Source organism: Nicotiana tabacum, chromosome 10, assembly GCF_000715075.1.
Source record: "Nicotiana tabacum cultivar K326 chromosome 10, ASM71507v2, whole genome shotgun sequence".
Taxonomy (NCBI): domain Eukaryota; kingdom Viridiplantae; phylum Streptophyta; class Magnoliopsida; order Solanales; family Solanaceae; genus Nicotiana; species Nicotiana tabacum.
In genome coordinates this window covers 151,076,893-151,102,471 of record NC_134089.1, presented here as the reverse complement: position 1 = coordinate 151,102,471, position 25,579 = coordinate 151,076,893, and the positions used below count along the sequence as shown (strand labels likewise).

At 41.1% G+C, this 25,579-nt stretch overlaps 1 protein-coding gene across 1 annotated transcript; it reads left to right on the top strand.

Moving 5' to 3' along the window:
- The first annotated feature begins 19,809 nt into the window (after positions 1-19,809).
- Positions 19,810-22,880, top strand: LOC142165465 (uncharacterized). The gene is made up of 6 exons (XM_075224014.1): positions 19,810-19,939; positions 20,042-20,752; positions 21,374-21,424; positions 21,536-21,902; positions 22,319-22,460; positions 22,569-22,880. Exons 1-6 carry the CDS (start codon positions 19,810-19,812, stop codon positions 22,878-22,880), a joined length of 1,713 nt encoding a protein of 570 aa, XP_075080115.1.
- The last annotated feature ends 2,699 nt before the right edge of the window (positions 22,881-25,579 follow it).

Genomic DNA, 25,579 nt, shown 5'->3' with positions numbered 1-25,579 from the left:
AAGCTCTGTACAACAAAGGAAGCTCTGTGGGGAATATTTTCAAAGTGGATTCTTTGTGCGGATTTTTTGTACAATGGGGCTGGGGATTTATTTCAAAAAATGAGTTTCCCAGGGTTTGTTGGGGTAAGCTTGTTGGGGAATATTTACAAAAAGACTCGCTGGGGATGTGCTGATGAAATTCCAACGGGGATTTTTTTTTATTTTTTATACTGGGGAGACTTTGTGGGAGATTGTACAAAAGAGAAACTCTGTGGGGTTCTGTACAGGGGGAGACTCTGTGGGGATTTGTCCGAAGGTGGACTTGCTGGGGGAGATTTCAAGATTTCTCTCTTTTCTTTACTCCGGGACACCATCAAACGTCATGATTCATCATGCTTGGGCAATCATATCAATGAGATGAGGTGTTTTCCTTCATGAGACGGGATTCCGTGCAAACAAACCATGCCACTTGTCCTTTCCGGTGTGTCCTGAACTCGGGGTTAACATGCAAAAAGGATTCGAAAAGAAACAAAGAAAGGGGAAAATAAATCAGAAAAGGAACACCTTTCTCGGGACGAGGAAAACTTATCTGAGGAAGATAACGCTGGCTTTAAATGACATGACAGGCTCTTTGGACTGGACGTCTGACCTTCTAAGAGCTTGCGTTTTCCTGAACCAGAACGGATCTGTGATTCCAAACTGGTGGCACTCTGCCGAAACTTCCTTGGGATGGAGTCATTCTTTTCGGCCAACAGCGCCCTTTTGCGGGTTTTTGCTGGCTGACCTCTCTCATTTCTCTTCCTGTCATCGCTTGATAGCACTCTTTGCGAGTTTTTACTAAACAAGCTCTCTCATTTTGGTTTCTCTACTCCCGTTGCCTCGTGGTGCCCGAAGGTTTTCACCGCCGAGACTCTCTCATTTTATCTTTCTCAATTCAGAGTGTGTTGGTCCCCATTTGTGACGCTTATTGGTCCCCCACCATATTTGATAATTGATTTAAAGGCTTGTGCTTGGTAAAGAGAGGTAGTGATACTAACCTCTCAACTGTTCGATGTGCCCCGGTTTCAATTTCAGGGTGGATGGGATTTTATTGTTGGTGTGACTGAACCTCAGGGAGAGGCTTCCTACGTATCCTTTCGGAATCAAGTCAAACGTAGTTCAGGCCTCAATCAATGTTTTGTTTTGTTTTCTTCTTTTTTTGTTTTTTTTTTCTGTAAGTGGCTCAAAAGTTGGTGGAGAGGATTGGGTAGTGTTTGGGAAGTAGTGGGGAACAAACACCTTCGCCATTTCCAACGTGTCAGGACCACTGGAGTATGATTTAGACGTAATACCTCTTGACTGCATCTGCATTTACTGCTGTGTCGGGGTCATTTCCTTCGATATCGCCTAAATACAGTGCTCCTCTCGGCAATATCTTCCTTACGATGTATGGGCCTTTCCAATTTGGGGCAAACTTTCCTTTTGCTTCTTCATGATGCGGCAGAATACGCCTCAGTACCAGCTGACCTACTTCGAAATTCCGGGGTCGGACTTTCTTGTTGTAAGCACGGGCCATCCGCTTTTCATCAATCAACGTCAATTGCTCTAACCGAGTCTTAACCCACTCGCTATCCTCGATTTCTGCTTCGACGATGATTCGAAGCAAAGGAATTTCTACCTCTGCCGGTATTACAGCCTCGGTCCCATAAACCAACAGATAATGAGTCGCTCCCACAGATGTGCATACCGTAGTGCGGTACCCCAATAATGCAAAAGGTAACTGCTCATGCCACTGTCGGGAACTTTGTATTGTTTTCCTCAAAATCTTCTTGATTTTTTTATTTGCAGCTTCCACAGCACCATTGGCTTTCGGCCGATAAGGAGTGGAATTCATGTGCGTTATCTTGAATTGCTCGCATACATCTCCCATCAAGTGACTGTTCAAGTTCGCTGCGTTATCTGTAATGATAGTCGCAGGAATACCGAAGCGACAGATAAGATTTGAGTGTACAAAATCCACCACAGCTTTCTTAGTGACCGACTTGAGAGTGACGGCTTCTACCCATTTTGTGAAGTAATCTATGGCAACCAGTATAAACCTGTGTCCATTCGAAGCCTTTGGTTCAATTGGTCCAATGGCGTCCATGCCCCAAGCGACAAATGGCCAAGGTGCGTACATGGGATGCAGTTCCGTGGGAGGTGCATGAATCAAATTACCGTGCACCTGACACTGATGACACTTCCGAACAAAGCTAAAGCAATCCTTTTCCATGGTCATCCAGTAATAACCTGCTCTAAGGATCTTCTTCGCTAAGACATACCCGTTCATGTGAGGTCCGCACACACCTGCGTGTACTTCGTGCATGATCTTTCTCGCTTCCTCGATATCGACACATCTTAGGAGATTGAGGTCCGGAGTCCTCTTATATAACAATTCACCGCTCAAAAAGAAACCACTTGCATGTCGCCTAATGGTCCTCTTTTGATCTCCAGTAGCGTGCTCGGGGTATTCTTGTGTCTTCAGGAATTTCTTGATGTCATGGTACCAAGGCTGCGTATTTGATCCCGCCTCGATTACACTGCAGTAACCGTGTCTTTCCTTGATTTGGATTTCCAAAGGATCGACGTGGGCGTTGCCCGGGTAGGGTAGCATAGAAGCCAGAGTAGCAAGTGCATCTGCCAGTTCATTGTGACACCTTGGAATATACCTAAACTCTATTGAGGTAAAGCGCTTGCTGAGGTCCTCCACATGTTGTCGGTATGGGATAAGTTTGACATCCCGAGTTTCCCATTCGCCTTGAACTTGTCGGATGATCAGGTCAGAATCTCCCATAATCAGTAAGTCTTCGACATCCTGATCGATTGCCATATGCATGCCCATAATGCAGGCTTCATACTCAGCTGTATTGTTTGTGCAAAAGAAACGCAGTCTAGCTGTGGCGGGATAATGCTGACCGGAAGGCGAGATCAAAATTGCCCCAATCCCCACACCCTTGGCATTCACGGCTCCGTCAAAGAACATCTTCCAAACATGAGCTTCCTCCGAGATCACTTCTACGGTGTTTACTTCTTCATCTGGGAAGTAGATATCCAATGGCTGGTATTCCTCATCGACCGGATTTTCGGCCAAATGATCTGCTAACGCCTGGGCTTTCATTGCCGTGCGAGTGACATAAACTATGTCGAATTCCGTGAGCAAGATTTGCCATTTAGCCAGTCTCCCAGTAGGCATTGGTTTCTGAAATATATACTTCAAAGGATCCAACCTGCTTATGAGGAATGTAGTGTGGGCTTGGAGATAATGTCTCAGCTTTTGTGCAACACATGTGAGAGCGCAGCATGTCCTTTCCAGCAGAGTGTATTTGGCCTCGTAACCGGTGAATTTCTTGCTCAGGTAGTAGATTGCTTGCTCCTTCTTTCCGGTTATGTCGTGTTGCCCGAGGACACAACCGAAAGAGTTCTCCAAGACTGTCAGATACAAGAAAAGTGGCCTCCCTGGTTCTGGAGGGACCAAGACTAGGGGATTCGAAAGGTATTCTTTGACTTTATCAAAGGCTTCTTGACACTCTGTTGTCCACTTAATCGCCGCATCTTTCCTTAACAGCTTGAATATGGGCTCACACGTGCTTGTCAGCTGGGCAATAAACCGACTGATGTAGTTCAACCTGCCCAAAACTCATCACGTCTTTCTTCGTTCTCGGGGGAGGTAGATCTCTGATAGATTTTATCTTAGTTGGATCTAGCTCGATCCCTCTCCTGCTTACGATGAAACCCAAAAGTTTTCCCGACGGAACTCCGAAAGCGCATTTGGCTGGATTTAGCTTCAAATCATACTTCCTTAGTCTCTCGAAGAATTTCCTCAAGTCTTGGATATGATTATCCTGCGTCCTGGACTTGACTATCACATCGTCCACGTACACCTCTATTTCCTGGTGCATCATGTCATGGAAAATGGCAGTCATGGCCCTCATGTAAGTAGCCCCAGCATTCTTCAGACCAAATGGCATGACCCGGTAACAGTAGGTGCCCCAAGGCATGGTGAAGGCGGTTTTCTCGGCGTCCTCTTCATCCATCAGTACCTGACGATACCCAGCGTAACAATCTACAAAAGACTGTATCTCGTATTTGGCATAATTATCAACGAGGATGTGGATGTTGGGCAGCGGGAAATTATCTTTAGGACTTGCTCTGTTCAGATCTCGGTAATCTACACATACCCGAGTTTTCCCGTCCTTTTTCGGTACTGGAACCACATTCGCCAACCATGTTGTATATTGGACTACCCGGATCACTCCCATTTTCAGTTGCTTGGTGATCTCCTCTTTAATCTTGTCACTGACCTCCGTTTTGAACTTTCGTTGCTTCTATTGAACCGGAGGACAATCAGGATGAATGGGCAATTTATGAACCACTAGATCAACACCTAGTCCCGGCATGTCATCATATGACCACGCAAACACGTCTTTGAATTCAAAAAGAAGTTGAATTATCGCCTCTCGCGTTTTCTTGTCCGTGTGAATGCTTATTTTGGTCTCCCGGATTTCTTCCGGAGTTCCTAAATTTACCGGTTCAGTGTCATTCAGATTCGGCTTAGGTTTATTCTCGAAATATTCCAACTCTCGGTTTATCTCCCTAAAAGCCTCTTCCGCATCATATTCTGGTTCTGGGTTCATTAATTCGCAGTTAAATAACTCATTGTGATCTGGGCGTGAAGTCCGCAAGCATGTCATATTTAAAGCCGCATTATTAGGACTGAAAAGGAAGATAAGAGGAAAAGTAATAAAAATCAGAATAAAAGAAAGAATAGGAAAGCAATGATTGATTTTTTTTGTATTTTTGTATATTTTCTTTGGAAAGTTGGAAGACAACAATGTTTACAACTAGGAATTCAAAACAACAAATGAAAAGAAGAAAACGTTCAAGTTATGTCCCGGAGGTAACTTGTGATACAGGAAAGGTGGCAGGGCAGGTCTACCCGGACTTCCTTCTAGTCGGGAATGGCGTGGCCTCCCAGTTTTGAAGTTGGGTGTTCGGTCCCATGTACAGCATCTCAGCAGTGCTTGTGCCTTTACCTGGTTGAACCATGTGGACCTCGTAGAGCATTTCTCTCATAGCCCCACATATTTCCTCGATTTCCTCAGCTGTGAAGACCTCATCATCTTCTTCTTCAGCGTACCTTGGCCTGACGAAAGTCGCATATAAATCTGGCAGTGGTTGAGGCAACTTCCAACCCTCATTTCTCCTTTTCTTTGCCCATTTTTCGTCTGTCGGAGTAGGTTTGAAACCTAGTCCAAAAGGTTTCTTGACGACTGGTAAAGTAATGGGTTCTGTTATTCCCTGAAGGGTTCGTCCAAGTCCCTTCCCTGGCCTAAATCCGCGCCGGATCATCTCTTTGGCCACCATGACCGAAGCGTTAGACAAGAAAGGCTGGGGGCAAGGTACTCCCTCTTCGTGCTGCTCGGCCAGTACCACCTCGAAAGCTTGATAGACCGTATGTTCGCTCCCCTCTCTCGGTTCAAGATACGGGATGGATGGGTCCCGATAAATGGCATGTTCGTCTTCCCCATGGACCACGATCTCTTGGTCTTCGTACTCGAACTTCACCATCTGGTGAAGAGTGGAAGGCACGGCTCCTGCCGCATGGATCCAAGGTCTGCCGAGGAGAAAATTGTAGGATGTGTCCATGTCGATCACCTGGAAGGTTACTCGAAATTCGACTGGTCCTATGACCAACAACAAGTCTATTTCTCCCATGGTATCTCTCTTGATGCCGTCGAAAGCTCTCACGCAGACATGGTTGGGTCGGATTCTTCCTGCCGCAATTTCCATTCTTTGTAGCATGGAGAGCGGGCAAATATCAACACCTGATCCCCCATCCAGCATTACTCGCTTGACGTAGTAGTCCTCGCATTTAACTGTTAAGTGCAAGGCCTTGTTGTGTGCTTCTCCTTCCGGGGGTAAATCGTTCTTGTTGAAAGAGATTTGGTTGACGGCGAAGAATCTTTCTGTCATCCGCTCTAGTTGCTGCACCGAGGTTTCGACCGGTACATATGCTTCATTCAAGGTTTTCAGCAGGATCTTTTGATGCTCGGTTGACCTCATTAATAATGACAGCATGGATACTTGCTCAGGGTGCTTGCGCAGCTGATCTATCACTTCTTAATCCGGCATCTTCATTTGTTGGAAGAACACTTCCGCTTCTTCAACACTCACGGGCTTCTTTGGAGGGAAGCGCCTTTGCGTTGCGTTGTTCAATTCTTGGGTATTTGAGTACCCTCCAACGAAAGTATTTTCTGGAAGTTCTTCCATGACTTCCTTACCTTTGTACATTATCAAAGTCTTTTGATAATTCCACGGCACTGTGGACGGGTTGGTCATTGGCTTTTGTGGCACGCGTCCGATAACCACTGGCTCATTCAGCCGAGGTGATTGAATCGTCCCCCGGACCACATAGGCCCCTTTTGGTACGTACATGGGTTTTGTCTTTTTGATCCCGAAGTTCTGCGTCTTCTCAGCTCGACCTCGTGGTATGTAAAGAACTTCATTTTTTATAGGTACCACTTTCTTCTCTACCTTCTTTTCAGGCTTGTTCTTTATAGCCTTGACCCCTTCCCCCTTTTCTGGTTTCTGGTCCATTTCGGGCCTCTTCCCCATGTCGACAATGGCAATTATGGCTTTCAAAGCAGGGTCGAACTCTTTGTCTTCACAAATCATGCCGATCAGCGGCCCATTATTGTGAGCGGGCAATGGATTGTTAGTCACATTTGGGATCTCTTCGTCCCTTAGCACTATTTTCCCCTGCTCTATCAAATTTTCGACCACTCTTTTCAATGACCAGCAGTCGTTTGTATCATGTCCCTCAGCCCCTGAGTGATAGGCGCATCTGACTCCGGCTTTGTAAGAAGGCGATGTTGGGTTTTGCCTCGTTTGGGGAATTGGTTGCAAGAAACCCAACTGGACTAGCTTAGGGAACAATGTAGAGTATTGTTCACCGATGGGCGTGAAAGTCCGCCGTCGAGGTGGCTCCTGGGGGCGGTAGTTATTCTGCGGGGGTTGTGGGTTATAGTGGTTGCGGTAAGGAGGCTGATTTCTGGGAGGTGGAGCTGGGCCTCGGTTGGCTTGTTGTGGTGGATGGTTATAAGGTTGGGCATTCATGACCATATAAGGTTGATGAGCATATGCCACATTTGAGTGGGGGTAGTAGTGTTGTGGGGCCCTTTCCGGAAAATGGGGCCTGGGATGACGATACTCCCTTGCTTCAGAGGCTGCCATAGCCGTTTCTTCCTTCTTCTTCCCCCTTGTCGTCCCTCCAGACCCGCTTTGGACGGCCTGAGAGGTTGCCCTTATGGCTGCTTGACTCAGAATCCGACCCGTTTTCAGCCCATTCTCTACCATCTCTCCTATCTTGATCGCTTCCGCGAATGGCTTACCCATGACCGACATCATGTTTTGGAAATAGTCAGATTCTTGAGCCTGGAGAAAGGTAGTGACCATTTCCACTTCATCCATGGGAGGCTTCACTCTCGACGCCTGTTCACGCCACTTAATAGCATACTCTCTAAAGCTTTCCGAAGGCTTCTTCTTCAAATTCGACAGAGAGTTTCGGTCTGGCGCAATGTCGATGTTATACTGGAATTGCTTTACAAAATCTCGGGCGAGATCATCCCAAATATGCCATCGGGACATTTCCTGATCCATATACCATTCCAAAGCTATCCCTACTAAGCTTTCCCCAAAATATGCCATTAGCAGTTCTTCTTTTCCGCCGGCTCCCCGCAATTGGTTGCAGTATTTCTTAAGATGTGCGATGGGGTCACCGTGCCCATCGTATTTCTCGAACTTGGGGGTCTTGAAACCCGTTGGCAGGTGCACGTGAGGGAACATGCACAGGTCGGCGTAAGAGACGCTCTTTTGTCCGCTCAACCCTTGCATATTCTTCAAACTTTGTTCAAGGCTTCTCATTCTCTTAGCAATCTCATTTTGTTCTGCAATTCTGGGGTTCTGATCCTGTCCCGGTGCGAGTTCGCACTGAGGCGGTAGAGGATTAGTGTTGGTAGCGAACCTGGTTGGTTCCATTGAGAACGATGGTGCTTGGAATGTAAAAGAGGATGAGTCAAAGCTTGGCTTGTATGTGGCAGGCTGTGCCGTAGCTGGGCAAGGCGATGCAGTAAAGATGTTCATGCTTGCATCAGTGGCCGACATTCGGGGATGAGGCTCAGAAGGTGATCCTGCGGAGAAGGCGGAGGTGGCTGGGTAACCAAATGGGGTAGCAGGGTAATTTATAGGGACATTAGAAGTCCCACTTGACCTGGAGAATAATTCAGGGAATCCGGGGATGACACTTGGTGGCTCTTTCCCATTGTTCCAGTCATCCAGCATTTCCAACATACGGAGCCGTAGGATTCTATTTTCCTCCGCAGTTGCAGATTCAGGTGTGAGGACGGCTGAGATTCGAGCTTTCCTCAGAAATAGGGATTGTTTGTAATGGAATTTCTGAAGACATTTCCACACTTCCTTTTGACCTGGTGAAGTAAGTGTGAGTACTGCTTCTGGTCCTAACAACAGGTAGTTGAACACTTCTCCTTGACCTCGTGAAGTATGAGTGCGAGGCCAGACTTTCACCAAACCAACCGTCTTTCCAAAAACCCTGAAAAAATGCTCAATGACAAACGCACGGTTAATTTGCAGCAAATAACAGATAGTTAATCTCACGTTGGGCATGATGCACCTATACAGTTAAGTGGATTACTATATGTTTGCTACGAGAGCATGCGTCATTCCGGCATTTTTCCTCTTATTAGTTTTTCCCTTTTTTTCTTTTCTTTTCTTTTTTGTTTTCCTTTTTTTTTTTATTATTATTTTCGTAGTAAAAGAAATGCGACCGGATCCGATGAGGATTGCCTACGTATCACGATGCCTACGTGAATCATATCATTACGTAGTTCGAAAAACACAAATGAGCGTAAAAGAAACAACCTCTTTATTGTTGAAACGTTCTATTACAAGCTACATTTTGCAAAAGAAAGAGCAAACTTTGAAAATAAACCTAGACTCAAAATATACTGAAAATCACCTTGATGAAAAAACAGGCAGAAGATGCTAAAATACAGATTTGACCTATGAATGCATTATGGTTTTAAAAATTGGTTTCCGCGGGGCATCGTTCGGCCTCGCCGCGGTCCTAGGCGTGAGATCCCTCTCAAGTTGCTCCAGCTCGTGCATAGTCTGCTTGACATAAACCATTACTGCCGAGGGGAAGGTAACACTGGACATGTTCTCACATCGCAGACATCGTCTGGTGATGGCATGGGCAATGGCTTTGATTCTATCTCTGGTTTGCTTCTTTTCTATGAGTAGGCATTTTATCTGATCGCTGCATATCTCGAATACTTGAATATCCTGTATATGCTGATGCTCCAATCGCCGTACTTCCAACTTCATCTGGGCTATTGAGTCATACCAGTATCTGCTCTCAATTTGGAAATCCTTGGCCTGACTAGCTGCTTTGATCTAAAGTGCTGCCATCTCTCTCTTTATCTTAGCAACAATCTTCTCGTGGTCGCCTTCCAATTGATACAGGTATCTGTGATGCTTATCTGTTCTTGTATCTCACTGTGCTTTGAGCTCTGCTATGACGTTTTCAGATTTCTCCAAACCATCTCGCCACTCTCTGATCTCGCTTTTTAGCCTTTTTATCAAGTGCTCGTCTGATCGACGCCTTAGCTGTTTATCTGCATCCAACCTTATCTGTTTGATCTGGGCTCTGAGCTTTTCATTTTCTTGAATCAACCTGTTCCGCTCTCCCAGATCGGTAGCAACTTGCACGTTGTGTTCATATTTCAAGTTTTCCACTTGTTGCTTTAACCTGCTGATTTTGGCGCAATAGCCTCTTTCTTTCGCTAACCAATCCCACTGCTTTTGTGATGATTCGGTAAAATTCCGGATGTGGGGTCTCTTAGCTGGCCTTTCATGCTCGAGTTCCCTTCTGTACCATGCAAGGTAACCTGGCGCCGTTTCTCCTTTGGCTTGATCCCGCACGCAAGTATCTGATTTCAAATATTGACCCTCATTCCAGATTTGGCGAATCTTTGCTTCTGGGAACTGTCCGTTAGGACTTATCTCAACTGCTTGAGTGCTTAGATCTTCCTCATGAGGTACTCTCTGGCATCTTCCGAACTGTCTTAAAACTCGGAAGGGTGCGTAAGGTTGAATGCTCTTAAGCCCCATCAGTGAGAAATGAGTTTTAGCTGCAGACATATATAAGATCTCATCAACAGGCAACCATCCCAACGTCCATTGTATTTGGCTGGCAGTAAGAGCTTGCAAGAACGAGGTCCATGCTAGAACTCCTTTGGGCCAAATGATCTCTTTGGTTCTCGTGTAAGATTCTTCTATGCGGGTCTTTTCCGGGGAACCATGGCTCAAAATCTCGGAATGATGGCAGAGGTGCTCGGTCATCCATATCTGTAAGAGCAAATTACAACCTTCGAAGAAACTTCCCCCAGCTTTACAAGCTGTGAGAGCTCGAAAGATGTCGGATACCACCATAGGCGCGAGAGTATTGTCACTTTGCGTGAGTAAAGTGCTGACGACCCCAGATATCTTCAAATCAATGTTTCCATCTTTCCTCGGAAATACCAGAAGACCCAGGAACATTATCATGAACGCTACCCGTCTGTGCTCGTCCCACTTCTGACGAACTCCTTTGCTGCACAGTTTGTTGATTGGATTATTGAATCCCCCTTGTGACCGTATCTATCATATATGAAGCATGGAGTACAGAATCCGGCTGCTAGATCCGGGTTGTGGACTGTTCTAGGTATTTTCAATGAATCTAGGAACCGATGTACCGTGACGACTCTTGGGGCGACCAAGTATTTTTCCCTTAACGGAAGTTCAGTATTCCCGATGTATCCGGCCATTTCTTCCAAAGTTGGGGTGAGCTCAAAATCAGAGAAATGGAAAACATTGTGCGCCGGGTCCCAATAGGTAACCAAAGCTCTTATGATATCTCCCCGAGGCTGGATTTCCAACAGACCCACAAGACCTTTCAGATATTTCTTAACCTCATTTTGTCCTTCAACACCTAGATCGTTCCACCATAGCCGTAACTTGACAGGGGATTTTGGTCATTATTGAAAAATGTTCATTTTGCATCGTGCTCATCCTGCACATTTATTAAGGTGATTTTAACAAAAATGACTGACTCAAAATATTTTACAGAGGGGACCAAGTTTTGAACGCGGCCTTTAAGCACTTCGAAGACGAAGCTTTTAAGGCTGTGTGGGTCTAAAAATGCTAAACAAAACCCAAAAGTGGCTATTTATGCAAAGTCAGCCTTCCGGCGTCCCTTTCGGGAACATTCGGCTATTTATGACAAAACAGCATCACCTGACTTATTTATGACTCTTTAAAAATTTGAAACATATTTTTGATTTTTGGCTATTTTAGAAAAATGGGGTTGAACCCGACGAGGGTTGCCTACGTATCTCGCATCCAGTGAGAATCAAACCGGCGTAGTTCGGGCTATCGTAAAATAGGAAAAAATCGAATAAACCTAGAAATCAGGAATGCGTATTTTTTACATTTTTTTGAAAAGAGATAAAGATTAAAGAAACTATTTTTTTTTTATATATATTATTTTTTTTAGGAAAAATTTGGACTATTAGTCTGAATTCATAAAAGGGGTACTACGAAAGAAACAACACATTTTTTGAATTATGAATTTTCGATTTTTTTTTTACTTTTAAAATAAATACCTTTTTTTTTGATTTTGAAAGTGATAAAAGAAAATTTTTATATATTTTTTTTAATAACTCTCAATAAACAAGACAGTTTTTTTTTAGAAAAATTCCGGCGAGGTTTTGACACTACTTGGACATTGGTTTTATTTTCCAAAAATAAGTAATTATCTCCCCTACGCTGCTATTTTCCCCTTTTTTTAGGAACCGGTCGACATGCGGAACCGAAGCAAATAAATGCACAACACAGATAGGAATGCAGCATGATGGTCTTTTCCATTTCAGGTTGCCTGTCCTAGACGGACCCAATCCCTGTGTTGAGTCCCCTAAGTCAAATGCAATATGATGCAAATAAGCGTTCCTACTAGGGATCCGGCATGAAGTTTCGTTATACTAGGTTTAAACCTTGGTATTTGTTCTAGACTGTGTACCCGAGCGGACAACTCGAGTCGAGGAGGGGGGCTACGTACCGGGGACCCGCGAGATCGTCCGGCTTTGTAACTTGTCCGACCTCTTTCTTATTTCAGGTATTGACACTAACAGAATAGGGAGTCTCGACCAGCGAGCTTCTCCCCGGAGGTAAGAAAAGAAGGGTTTCGGCACAGTTTATATACAGTTCAGATAATATCAAAAGCGGTAAAAGACAACATTTAGCACTTTTATGCAAAACATGTAATAAAGATCAGATAATAAAGCCAAATATAACAATTATTCTAAGCTCGAATTCTTGGACCCTGAACCAGTGGTTCTGGGTCACACATTCCCCAGCGGAGTCGCCAGAGCTGTCACACCTCCTTTTTGCGCGCCCGGCCTCGAAGGGTTAAAATGCGCGGGTGGAGTTTTTCCAATTTAAGTGACAATATTCGAAATGGGATTATTTAATTCAGAGTCGCCACTTGGGAAAGGTTTGGATTTTGGTGTCCCAAGTCACCGGTTTATCTTGAATCCCAAATCGAGGAAATTTTTGACTTTTCCAAATGAAGTCTGCGAACCAGAAATTCTAAGTAAGGAATTCTGTTGACCCGAGGGAAGGTGTTAGGCACCCTCGAATCCCGTGGTTCTAGCACGGTCGCTTAAATTGTTATAATGGCTAAATATCTGATTTAAATACAGGTTGTGACTTATGTGCTTTTATCAAGCTTAAACCGCTTCTATTATTATCATTTATTTTTATGGAATTGCAACGTCATGAAAATGCATCTCGGACCACGTCACAATCAATGCACCCGTAGTTGTTAACACATTTTGACTCCGTTGAGACTTGGATTTGGGTCACATCAATGTGCACCCGATTTTAAGAATATAATTTACTTAAAGTCGCGCTTAAAGAATCTAAACGAGTTATTATCTTTGGGGAAGGCAGTGGAATTCACTAAAACCGTCCCTCCCAAACTCTAAATATTTATCATTGTCAATTATTGAGGGCCCCGCAATTTGTATTTTTATTTGGCGAGGCTCGTCTCATTATTTTAGAAGGGCATCCTACAGTGACTACATTTCTATTATTTTGTTTCCAGAGATAGAAGAACGAAGAATATATGCTAATTAAAGTATATGTTTTGGCCTAAATTGGACTCCTATCCATTTCTGATTAATTACTTATAAAGTAAAAAAAACATCATGCCTTACGAAAATACTTTGGTCGAACATAAGATTACATAGGAGATTGATGAAATGCAATACTTAATCCGAACATTACATACGAAAAGATTTCTTGTTGAACTTAACCGAACTTATTTGGGCTAGATTAAAGGATAACTGGCAAAGTAAAATGTTTTAATTTGACAAAGAATCATGTATGAGTTAACGAAATACAACACTTAATCCGAACACTTCTCGAGTTGAACTTAACTAAACTTACGTGGACTAATCTTGACTAAAAAAAACTAAATGAAACAGGAATAGTATTGTATAAGGTCGAAATATACATGCCCATATTAACAAACAAACTACCGAGCTAAAACACAACAGGATAAACTTAGTCGAATATCAGTACATGCTTTCGAACTGTTGAATTATAAACTAATCAATTTTCACAAGCCTGTTAATGTACTATGAATATTACAGCAAATGCTTGAACTTCTTCAACCTTTTTCATTTCATGCTTTCAAGCTGTTTCAATTACATCAATATGGGACTTGAAATGTGTACCTGAAAATGTTGAAAGTGCAAAGGAGAAGAAGAAGAAGATGGGGGAATCAGCAGCAGCAAAAAGCAGAATTAACAGTAGCAGCAAGGCAAAAATGCAGCAGCAATAGTGAGCAAGTTAGCAGCAGCAATCAGAACAGCACAACAGAAAGGATTCTGTTGCGAGATGGAACTAGAGTTGGAGAAGAAAAAGCCAGATGAAACAGCACGTAGTGTGATACTCCAGACAATCCAATTCCGGAATATACCAAATGCAACAAAACACTGACAATAATCTCGATTGAAATTTAGAAGAAAGAACACTGCCTAACGTATTGACAATAGATGAACTTCAGACAAACAAGACTAAGTTTCTGATTTCTTAATCTGTTTTTATCTCTTTCTTGCTCTCTTTCTATTCCTGCCAACTCTTTCTTTTTCTTTTCTATCCTCACAATGTATGTATCTCCAGCTTTCTCTTTCAAAACTCCTCACAGTTTATTTTTCCTTCTCCCTCAAGGTCCAATCCTGTTTTTCCAATCTTTTTTCCTCTCCCCTTTCAATCAGATGTCCTCCTCCTTTTATATGCCTTCCTTAACCCTTTTAACAACCTGTTTTTAGAGTATCCCAGTACCCTCCCATGTGCCTTTAACCTTTTTTCAGTTCCACTTTAGTTAATTAGGTATAAAAACCCCATCATTCCCTGGCAGATTTAACTTTTCCATTTTTATTTAACTAAAAGCGAGTATGGGCAGTAGGATATGTTGACAGCATATGCTGTCAAACCATTTTAAAATTAAACAAAGGACCTTTATGCAGGCCACAGGCTGTGCACAAAGCACATGAGATGCACCAATGCACATGTTGTGCACGAGTGCACATGCCTTCCAATTCAGAATTTAAGCACTACTGATCCAATTCAACAGCTATAAGTAAACAAAACTGGTTCTTAATTGATCCAGACAAATGTTCATCAGAAGCAAATCGATTTACTTTGTTCAGACAGTTGAAACTAATTGACGACACATGTCGACTCAACTATATTAGCATTAACATACACAATCGTAGCCAAAAGTCAGACATTTAAACAGTATCGATACATGGTTCGAATTATACTGACTAAGCAGAAATACACTCGAGGAGTCAACTAGTCAGTCCAAACTTGAAATCGACTACTTGCACAATATTTACATACACATTATCAGAACAAATAGAAAGACTTATTCAAACAAACAGAAGTTCAGGCAAAGTGGACAAACAAAAGTTGGTAAAATTAAAACAAATATGAACAGATTTTTTAAAACAAATCAACGGACTAAAACAAAAATAAAGAAAAGAAAACAGACTTACCTTAAAACTTGAAAAGTTAACAGTTTGAACTCGGATTTGGCCAGGCCTTTCTTAAGGCTGAACGGACTTTAAACGAAGTGTTTCTCATGAGAAACACTTTGATTAAAGTCCATTAGACCTTAATCTCTTTGGTTGAACCAATGACGGAGGAACACAAAATTTTCAAAACTTAGATCTGGGATTCAGGCTTCCCTGGTCAGATTCGGACCAAACCAAGTATGGTTTGGTCACGAGGGGGGTCTGGGGAGTATCTGGTGTGAAGCTGGGGTTAAACCGTGTAGATCGAGTTTCGACTCGAATCTTCAAACGAAGATTTGAGAAGGTGGGGAGGGATTCGAACTACAGGGTTAATGGATTCATGTTCAGGAAGGCAAGGGGATTCTAGGGTGTTAAGGGGAAAGTCACCGGCATCCATGCCGCCGGCTTTCATGGCGAAAGTACGCAGGGGCGGCTAGGGTTTTAGGGCTGTTTGTTTGGGGACGAAGGTTGGGGTTCAGATAGGGGGGCAGGGTAGGATTATGGCCTTATATAGTTAATGGGTGGATTGATCTCGACCGTTAGATCAATCTAGATCTACGGTCTGGATCTGATAGCTTAAGTGGAACGGTGTCGTTTCAAGGGTAAAGGGTTGGGGTCGGTCCGGGTGAGACGGGTCGGGTTTATTGGTGGGTTATGGGGAATTGATCTTGGCCATTGATCAATTTGAGATCAACGGCCCAGATCAACCTGTACCAAAACGACGTCGTTTGGATTCTCTGGGCATCAGGTGGTGTTGGACCGGGCAGGCCTGGGTTTTGGGCTGTTTGTTTGGGCCAACTTTAATCAAATTGGCCCAAGTCCGGAAGGGAAGGGGTCCTTTTCTATATTTTTTATTTATTTATTTCCTTTTTCTTATTTATTTTAAAACAAAACTAAGCCAAAAAATCAAATTAAAATTAAATACACACTCAATACAATTATTTGCACACACACTAAAATATTTCAAAACATGTACAGTCAAACCAAATAAAATCACGGACGAAAATGCCTATTCATGATTTTCTATTTAACGACCGGATTACGGTTTGAATTATGCAGGACACATATATTTTTTGAATTTTATTTTAATAAAGTAAATAAATAAAAATGGGCCGAAGTCACAAATAAATCAACAAGGTGCCGCACAGAAATCCGAAATTGTACAGCAGGGCCAATTATTATTTTTTATTTCTTTTTTGAGCGATTGTCGTGCGAAAACAAAAATCACGTGCTCACAGAGATGAACTAGGGTTAAAATCACAAGATATTGAATTTAGACTAAAGGGGAAATCGTGAAAGTCAAAGTAAAGAACGAACAACATAACAAGTAGCATGGAAGACTCAAAATCGAAGCAAAAACATAAGAAAAATTAGGGCTTTAGCATAAGCTAGTTTGGGTTGAAGCAACCTCTTCGAAATCAGTTAAAACACATAAGAATAGAAGATTAAATACTTAAAGTCAGCAAAACGTTTTGAAGAAAAGGATTTTCAGGAAACCCCAGTTTGAAAAAAAATGGAAAGCCACTCGTAAAACTAGAAGATTTTCATAAAAAATCGGTGAAACAAGTTCAAACCATCTCAGATCTGTACAGATCTGAGAAGGTCAAAAGAAGAAATTAGGGTTTCGAGAAGAACAACACAGAGATGAAGAAGTAGGCTTAGAAATCCATAGGTTTAAAGCGAAATAGGAAGATCTTATCCGAAATCGAATTGGAACAGTCTGAAATAGGCAAGAAAGGGTCATAGGTGTAAGTGGACTGACCCTGGTCCCTCAAGGACCTTAGAGATAGCAATACCAGCATAGGAGAGGCCGTTAGAGGTCTGATAGTGGTGAGAAACCACCATGGACGGCAGCAGATGAGTGGCGATAAGGGTGAGTTAGGGTTAGGACTTGAGAGCACTTGAGAGAGGAGGGGATCGGATGTCGGCGGTGAGAGGAGAGGGAAATGAGAGGTTTGGGGTAGGTCATTAGGTTTAATTTAGGTAAGGGGGAATCTTGACCGTTGATCAAAATAATTAACGGCCAGGATTTAGCAAGAAGTGGGTCGGGTAGATAAGGGGTTTGGGCTGGGTAGATTTTCGGCCTGGTTTAATTTGAAATTTGGGTTATAATTGGCCTAGGTATTTAGGCTAAATTTGAAAATAAGGGGTATTTGTTAAATACCCTATTTAATTGATAAAACAGTTTTTAAAAATAATTAATAGGCTGTAAAAAATGATTTTCATGTTTGGAAATATTTTAAAATAATTACTAATATTTTAAAATTACAAAAGGCTATTTCTCGACAAAATAATATAATAATGCATGCATAGGTTATAATTGCAAAGTAATTGCAATTGCGTCCTAAAAAACAAATATGACTATTTGTACAATGATTGAAACTTAGTACAGATGCAAATAATAAAATTAAGAAACAAAAAATTGTTATAAAACGATTTGTGATGCAATCAATGATTGTTTTTATAAAATAAATGCTAGGATAAATAAATTAAAATGTTTTAAAATGCAAAGATTGTATGAAAAATATTAATTGATGCCTAGGCATAGTTTTGAAAATATTATGGAAAAAATTGGGTATCAACAGTACTTCAGATTCAAGTTGGGGTATTTTTGTCATTTAATGTTACTTAAACTAAAAAAGAAAAGAAAAAATAACTAATTAAATGGGCAAAAGCCCATTGTATAGTGACGGAAAACAAATAAAGAAAAGGTAAAGAAAGGCAAACACAACAGAAGCTAAAAAATGAAAGAAAGAAAGAAAGGAACCGGGTCTGCTTCAGAAAACGCACAAAAAGGATTTCAAAGGGAGAAGAAAAAGAAAAAGAAAAAGGCTGGAACCAAACCTTGAGAAATCTTAAATATACACTGGTTTTTACGGGTGATACTTAAATTTCTCAGCTGGGTTCTTTTTTTCTGGTAATTCTTTTTATCTCAGTTCATATATTTGAAGGGTTTCACAAGGTATAAGAAATTAAATACCAATAAGAATTATTCTGGGAAAATTAAGAGTCAAACATGAAACCTCGAGGGTTGGGTATTCTAAATTAGCCATTAATTAGCCTAAACAAGAAAATTAACACAAGATCGATGTTGATGTGGTTATATATTGATTAAAGAAAATTTTATGGATCGCTCGAGGTGACGAGTTTGGTATTTCACACGAGTAGTGTGAGTAGTAATCTTACCGCAATTTGTATTTTCATAACCTGCATGATTTACACATAATTTTTAATATGAATATGTTACCGATTAATTTGAGTTGCATGTGGGACAAGTCTTTTACTCGATATAATACCGAAATAGTTATTTGACATGATTGCCATTGTTTTAAATATTCTTGTTGTCACTAGATATGTTTTACCGTTACTTGAATTTATTGTTATCGAAATGAAATTATATGATTTGATAAGAACCGAAATGCCCTATATTATTTTAAAATATTTTCCTATGAGTATATACGGATACAGAGACAAGTATAAATGGGAGTAGACTTTGAAGGATCCCGTAGCTAACGTCAGATTCGTTAGACCTGTTGCACCTTGTATTTACCATTTACAAAGTACAGTTATAGCCCTCGCTAGTGAAAAGGTAGAACTAGCATATCGTTACCGATTTCCCTCGAGTAAGAACTATCGTTATATTTGACTTCTTGCAAAGAAGTCCACAGTTATTCCGATTACATGATCCATTCATTGAAACCTCCCAAATGTGAATATTGATATTGTACAGTGGTTACCGGGCTTATTACTGAACTATTAATTGTATTATAGTACAAGAAAAGCATGATGAGACTGAAAATTATCTATTGTTTCTGAAAGGGCATTTTGATGTTATTTTCTTTTTGAGATACTAGTATCTTTTTCTGACTTGTCCCCAATAAAAACGGTTGTGGTTAAGCGTTATTATTCACTGAGATAGAGACTCATTCTCCGCTAATTTTTTTTACAGAAACAGCAGTTGACGCGGGCAAGGATTTCGTTAATTAGAGCGCACAAGTTGATAGTTTTTGGTGAGCCTCGCACTTGTCCGCGTGAGCGGAGATTTTATTTATTGCTATGGTCTTTTCTTTGAACTCTTAGAGTCGTTCCATAGTCAATATTTTAGTGTCATGAGTATTCTTTTGTTATTATGGTCTTATGTTGTGTATCGTTCTTTATTATCAAAGTTTGAGATAAATTAGTAATTTTTGTTGTTAGTGGGTTGATTAATAATAATGGAGACTTGTTTTGGCTAATTGATAAGTTGTCAATTATTTGGTATGATATTAGGATGTTTGGTTTTTGATTTGAGACAGGGAATATTTTTGGGATAGTCCAAAAATAGGGGAAACTCTGTCCGATTTTCTGTAAAATACCGATGAGGCTTACTTGGGAGCACTTGCTCCTAAGCGCCGGTCACGATCCTAAATTGAGTCATGATAAAGTTAGTATCAGAGCTTAGGCTTTAAGTCCCGAGTCATGGAGCAATGTTTAGTAAAGTCTTGTTCATGAGTATGTAGTCGCCCATACTTATGATCTTGAGGCTACTGAACATCTAGGAATGATTTCCCTTCTTTCATTCTTTGATCATGCGTTGAGATAACTTGAGATTGACTTTGGAATATTTCTTTCCCAGATGTCTAGGACACGCACACCCTCATCTGTTGGACGTGGTGCCGGACATAGTACTACCCTGGGTGGCGGTCAAGTTGGGGTTCATCAAACTAGAAGACAGACTGTTGCTCAACCTGAAGTTGGGAACATCGGTCAATCCCAAGCTGTTATGCCAGATCAAGTGCAAGGGTAGGGAGTTTAGGACGCTCCACCACCAGTGCCAACTGTTGTACCTACTGTTGCCTTACCTGCAGACACAGTGGCAAGGTTAGTTAATGTGCTAGAGGCATTGGTGCCTGCTCAGGGTGGAAGTTCAGCTCCTCGTGCTACTTTACATACACAAGCACCTGCACAGACTCATACTTTCGGGAATAAGGAAGTATACCTACAAGAGTTTCTGAAATTAAAATCACCAAAATTCACAAGTTCCGATAATTTAGCAGATCCTCAAAGTTTCTTGGATGGGACACTTAAGGCATTACATGCTCTTGGATGTTCTAGTGAGAGAGTCGTGGAGCTCGTAGCATACAAACTAGAGGATATGGCCAACACATGGTATGAAATTATATTGCTAGGAAGGCCAGCAGGAGCAGCACCACTGACATGGGATGAGTTCACTAAGTTGTTCAAGAATCATTTTCTTCGAGAAAGTCTGATGCAAAAATATGCTAGAGACTTTGAGATATTGGTTCAGACTCCAGATAGGGATGTGTCAACATATAACACTAAGTTTTGTAAGCTGGCTATATATACTCCTTACTTAGTGCCTACCGAAGAAGCTCGAGTTCAGAGATTTGTTGATGGATTGGTTGGTTGTCTATACATTATAGTAGCCCCACAAATGAAGACTTTATCCTACTCTAATGTAGTCGACCTTTCTATAAATATTGAAAATAAGGGACGTGATGAGCGTGCAGCTAGTGAATTATGTAAGAAGGCCAAGACAGGAGGGGCTTTCAGTGGCGGTTTTAGTAAAAATAGAAGAGCGGGAAATCAGGGACAGTAACAACAACAGGGTTCTCAGATAGGGACACACATGTCTTCACAGTCCACATACAGACCACATTACAGATAAGGTAATAGGGGACCATCATCTTCTAGACATCGTAATTCTGGGCAGATATATGCCACTACTCTAGTCTACCAGATCTGTGGTAGATCACATTTGGGACAATGTCGTGTTCTAACTAGAGAGTGCTTTCGGTATGTCCAGTTGGGACATCACTTGAGGGATTTCCCTTAGCCTCCGAGAAATTTCAACCAAGCTTCTATTCAGTCAGCTGCACTGACTTAGACTACTCGTAATACTTCAGACGATACAAGTAGATGAAATAGAGGTCGAGGTGCTGGAGACCGTGCTACTGTGAATCAAGGACAAAGGAATGCTGGTATAGGTCAGGCGAGAGTTTTTGCATTTATTAGACAGGATGCTCAGGCCTCGAATGTTGTGGTTACAGGTATTCTTTCTGGCTGTTCATTTGATGCACTTGCGTTGATTGATCCAGGATCTACTCACTCCTATGTGTCCTCGTACTTTGCTTTGAGGTCTAATAGACAGCCTGAGCTATTGAATGATTCTTTTCTAGTTGCTACTCCTGTTGGAGATTCTCTATTAGCTGAATATGTGTATCGTGCTTGTTAGATTCGGGTTGAGGGTAGAGATACTCTAGCTGACCTTATTGCACTTGATATGATTGACTTTGACATGCTGATAGAAATGGATTGGTTATCTTCTTTATATGCTATAGTCGATTGTCATGCAAAGATAGTTAAGTTTGAGATATCAAATGAACCCAGTTTTATTCTAAGAGGGAGTCAGGTTCCAGAGATTTGCAAAGTTGTATCTTTTATGAAAGCTCAACGACTTCTGAAGAAAGGTTGCTTGGGTCTCTTAGCTATTGTAAATGACACAAGAATGAAAACAGATAGTATAGAAAATGTACCAGTAGTGAGAGGATTTTCTGATGTATTTCCTGAAAATTTACCAGGATTGCCTTTAGTACGAGAAATAGACTTCGGTATTGATTTGCTACCTGAAACGCAGCCCATATCGATACCCACATGTCGAATGGCACCAGCAGAGTTGAGGGAGATAAAACAACAGTTACAGGATTTGTTAGATAAGGGTTTTATTAGACCTAGTGTATCACTATAGGGTGTACCACTACTGTTCGTAAAAAAAAAGGTGGATCCCTGAGAATGTGCATTGACTACAGGTAGTTGAACAAGATAACAATGCACAATAACTATCATTTGCCTCATATAGATGACATGTTTGATCAGTTACAAGGAGCTTCCCACTTTTCAAAGATTGACCTCCATTCTGGTTATCATCAACTTAGAATCAAAGATGAAGATATTTCTAAAACTACTTTCAGAACTCGATACGGGCACTATGAGTTTCTTGTGATGCTTTTCAGACTGACTAATACTCCAGTGGCATTCATAGATTTAATGAATAGGGTGTTCAAACCATTTTTGGATAGATTTGTAATAGTATTTATTGATGATATCCTGATATGTTCTCGTAGCCAAGGAGAACACGAGGATCATCTAAAGACTGTATTGCAGACATTGCGAGAACAACGGCTTTATGCTAAGTTCTCGAAGTGTGAATTTTGGCTAGACTTGATATCATTTATGGGGCATGTTGTTTCCAAAGATGGAATTATGGTAGATCCTAAGAATACAGAAGTTGTGCAGAAATGGCCCAGACTTACTTCTCCTACAGAGATTTGAAGCTTTTTAGGCTTAGCAGGCTATTACGGGCGTTTTGTGCAGGATTTCTCCAGAATAGCAGCGCCATTGACCAAGCTAACACAAAAAAATGCAAAGTTTCAGTGGACGGAGGAATGTGAGCAAAGCTTTCAGAAACTCAAAATGTGTCTGACAACTACACCAATATTAGCCTTAACATCAGGTTCTGGAGGATTTTTAGTATTATGTGATGCCTCGAGGGTGAGATTAGGATGTGTTCTCATGAAAAATGGTCGTGTTATTGCTTATGCTTTGAGACAATTGAAAAAGCACGAGCAAAACTATCCTACACATGATTTAGAGATAGTTGCAGTGGTATTTGCTCTAAAATTTTAGAGACATTATCTATACTACGAAACTTGTGAGATTTATACTCACTCTAAAGATCGATGTTGATGTGGTTATATATTGATTAAAGAAAGTTTTATGGATCGCTCGAGGTGACGAGTTTGGTATTTCACATGAGTAGTGTGAGTAGTAATCTTACCGCAATTTGTGTTTTCATAACTTGCATGATTTACACATGATTTTTAATATGAATATGTTACCGATTAATATGAGTTGCATGTGGGACAAGTCTATTACTCGATATGATACCGAAATAGTTAATTGACATGATTGTCGTTGTTTTAAATATTCTTGCTATCACTAGATATGTTTTACCGTTACTTTAATTTACTGTTATTGAAATGAAATTACATGATTTGATAAGAACCGAAATGCCCTATATTGTTTTAAAATATTTTCCTATGAGTATATGCGGATACAGAGACAAATATAAATGGGTGTAGACTTTGAAGAATCTCGTAGCTAACAACGGGTTCGTTAGACATGGTGTACCTTGTATTTACCGATTATAGAGTACAGTTATAGCCCTCGTTAGTGGGAAGGTAGAACTAGCATATCGTTACCGATTTCCCTCGAGTAGGGACTACCATTATATCTGACTTCTTGCAAAGAAGTCCACAGTTATACCGATTACATGATCCATTCATTGAAATCTCTCAAATGTGAACATTGATATTGTACAGTGGTTACCGAACTTATTACTGAATTGTTAATTGTATTATACTACAAGAAAAGCATGATGAGACTCAAAATTATTTATTGTTTCTGAAAGGGCATTTTGATGTTATTTTCTTTTTGAGATACTAGCATGTTTTTCTGACTTGTCCCTAACAAAAACGGTTGTGGATAAGTGTTATTACTCACTGAGCTAGAGACTCATTCCCCGCTAATTTTTTTACAGAGACAGCAGTTGACGTGGGCGAGGATTTTGTTAATTAGAGCGCACAGGTTGATAGTTCTTGGTGAGCCTCACACTTGTTCGCGTGGGTGGAGATTTTATTTATTGTTACGGTCTTTTCTTTGAACTCTTAGAGTCGATCCATAGTCAATATTTTAGTGTCATGAGTATTATTTTGTTATTATGGCTTATGTTAAGTGTCATACTTTATTATCAAAGTTGGAGATAAATTAGTAATTTTGGTTGTTAGTGGGTTGATTAGTAATAGTGGAGACTTGTTTTGGCTAATTGATAAGTTGTCAATTTTTTGGTATGATATTAGGATATTTGGTTGTTGATTTGAGACAGGGAAAATTTTTGGGATAGTCCAAAAACAGGGGAAACTCAGTCCGATTTTCTGTAAAATACCGATGAGACTTACTTGGGAGCACTTTCTCCTAAGTACCGGTCACGATCCTAAAATGGGTCGTGACAACTGCCGATGATGAAAGAAACATGCAGAATCCTTTAACCACTCATATGTTCAATAAGTCAAGAAGCTCACTCGTCCGACCAGGGCCATTGCCCAAATCCTCAGCAGAAATATAGTGTCATTCTTCCAAATATTTCTTATCCCAAATAGTGCAAATCTCATGTCTAGAAACCTCATCTCAGCCAATCAAGCAGCCCAATCGACAAGTCTTACCAAAAACCATATGGATCCCCATACAACGCGATCCTATACACCAACAAATAATAATTCAGACATGATAGATAATAGTAAGAAAGTTAAATAAGAAGGTTACTAGGCAAGTTAAGCAGGCAGGGAAATTTTTAACATTTTCCTATGAACTATTTTCAGCAAGGTGAAAGAAATATACACGAAATAAGCATAACGAGTTACATTTCATCACAGTATCATTGCAGAGTGCAACCCGTTCCTATTATATCAATCCACATAGGGTACTCATTGAGCCATAATATTGGGGCTCACTGATCACATGTGCGTCAACATCAAACACGATAGAGTGCACCAATATAACTGTGGGAAGATGATTAGGCACAACAATACTATGAAAGACAAGCACAACTATGGGGCAATAAGCAAGTCAACATCACGAGGACCATCTTGCCTATAACGCTATAAGGCACATACAGAATTACAATATGCGTGCAAAAAATCATGTAACCCTCACAACCCATCATAGCATAAGAGAGAAGCACATAACATAAAGCAAGGCGCGAACAATGTCCATTCCGACCGATGATATACATGTGGTAACAGCTGCGTAGGAGAAAGCAAATCTGATTCGATACAAAATAAACATTCTCATCATGCTCACAAATAATCCTGAAAACCAAAATTCGATCATTCTCGAACAAGTAAATAACCTCCAAAAAGCCCATAGCAACCTTTCCATAACACATACCATCAACCACCCAATCCTCAATATTTCTTCACAATTCGCAATCAAGGAATAGTCTGCCAACGAGAACATCTAGTCTATGAACCTCATGTATACAAAAATTTCCATGTCCAGTCTCAACACCGCTACTCAAATGGCTGATACATCATTCATACTCCATCATCTTATAGAAAAGTACCCACAAGTCAAAACACAATGCACCTGCCAACAGGCGAACTCTCCACCGTCAAAAACAAATAGTGCCAGCATAATCTTGAACACCCGAAATCACCTGTGTCATCAAGAACTCATATCCTTCCCTTCAAAACTAAATCGCAGCCTAACACATGCAACCTTTCAACCCCACACGGTGCATCGCTTCTAACATGATAACTTGTGACACT

Coding starts and splice junctions, on each gene's coding strand:
- LOC142165465 (XM_075224014.1), top strand. CDS start 19,810: ATGTCTAGGACACGCACACCCTCATCTGTTGGACGTGGTGCCGGACAT. Junction 19,940..20,041: donor ACCTGAAGTTGGGAACATCG/GTCAATCCCAAG, acceptor CCTTACCTGCAG/ACACAGTGGCAAGGTTAGTT. Junction 21,903..22,318: donor AAACAACAGTTACAGGATTT/GTTAGATAAGGG, acceptor ATGTTCTCGTAG/CCAAGGAGAACACGAGGATC.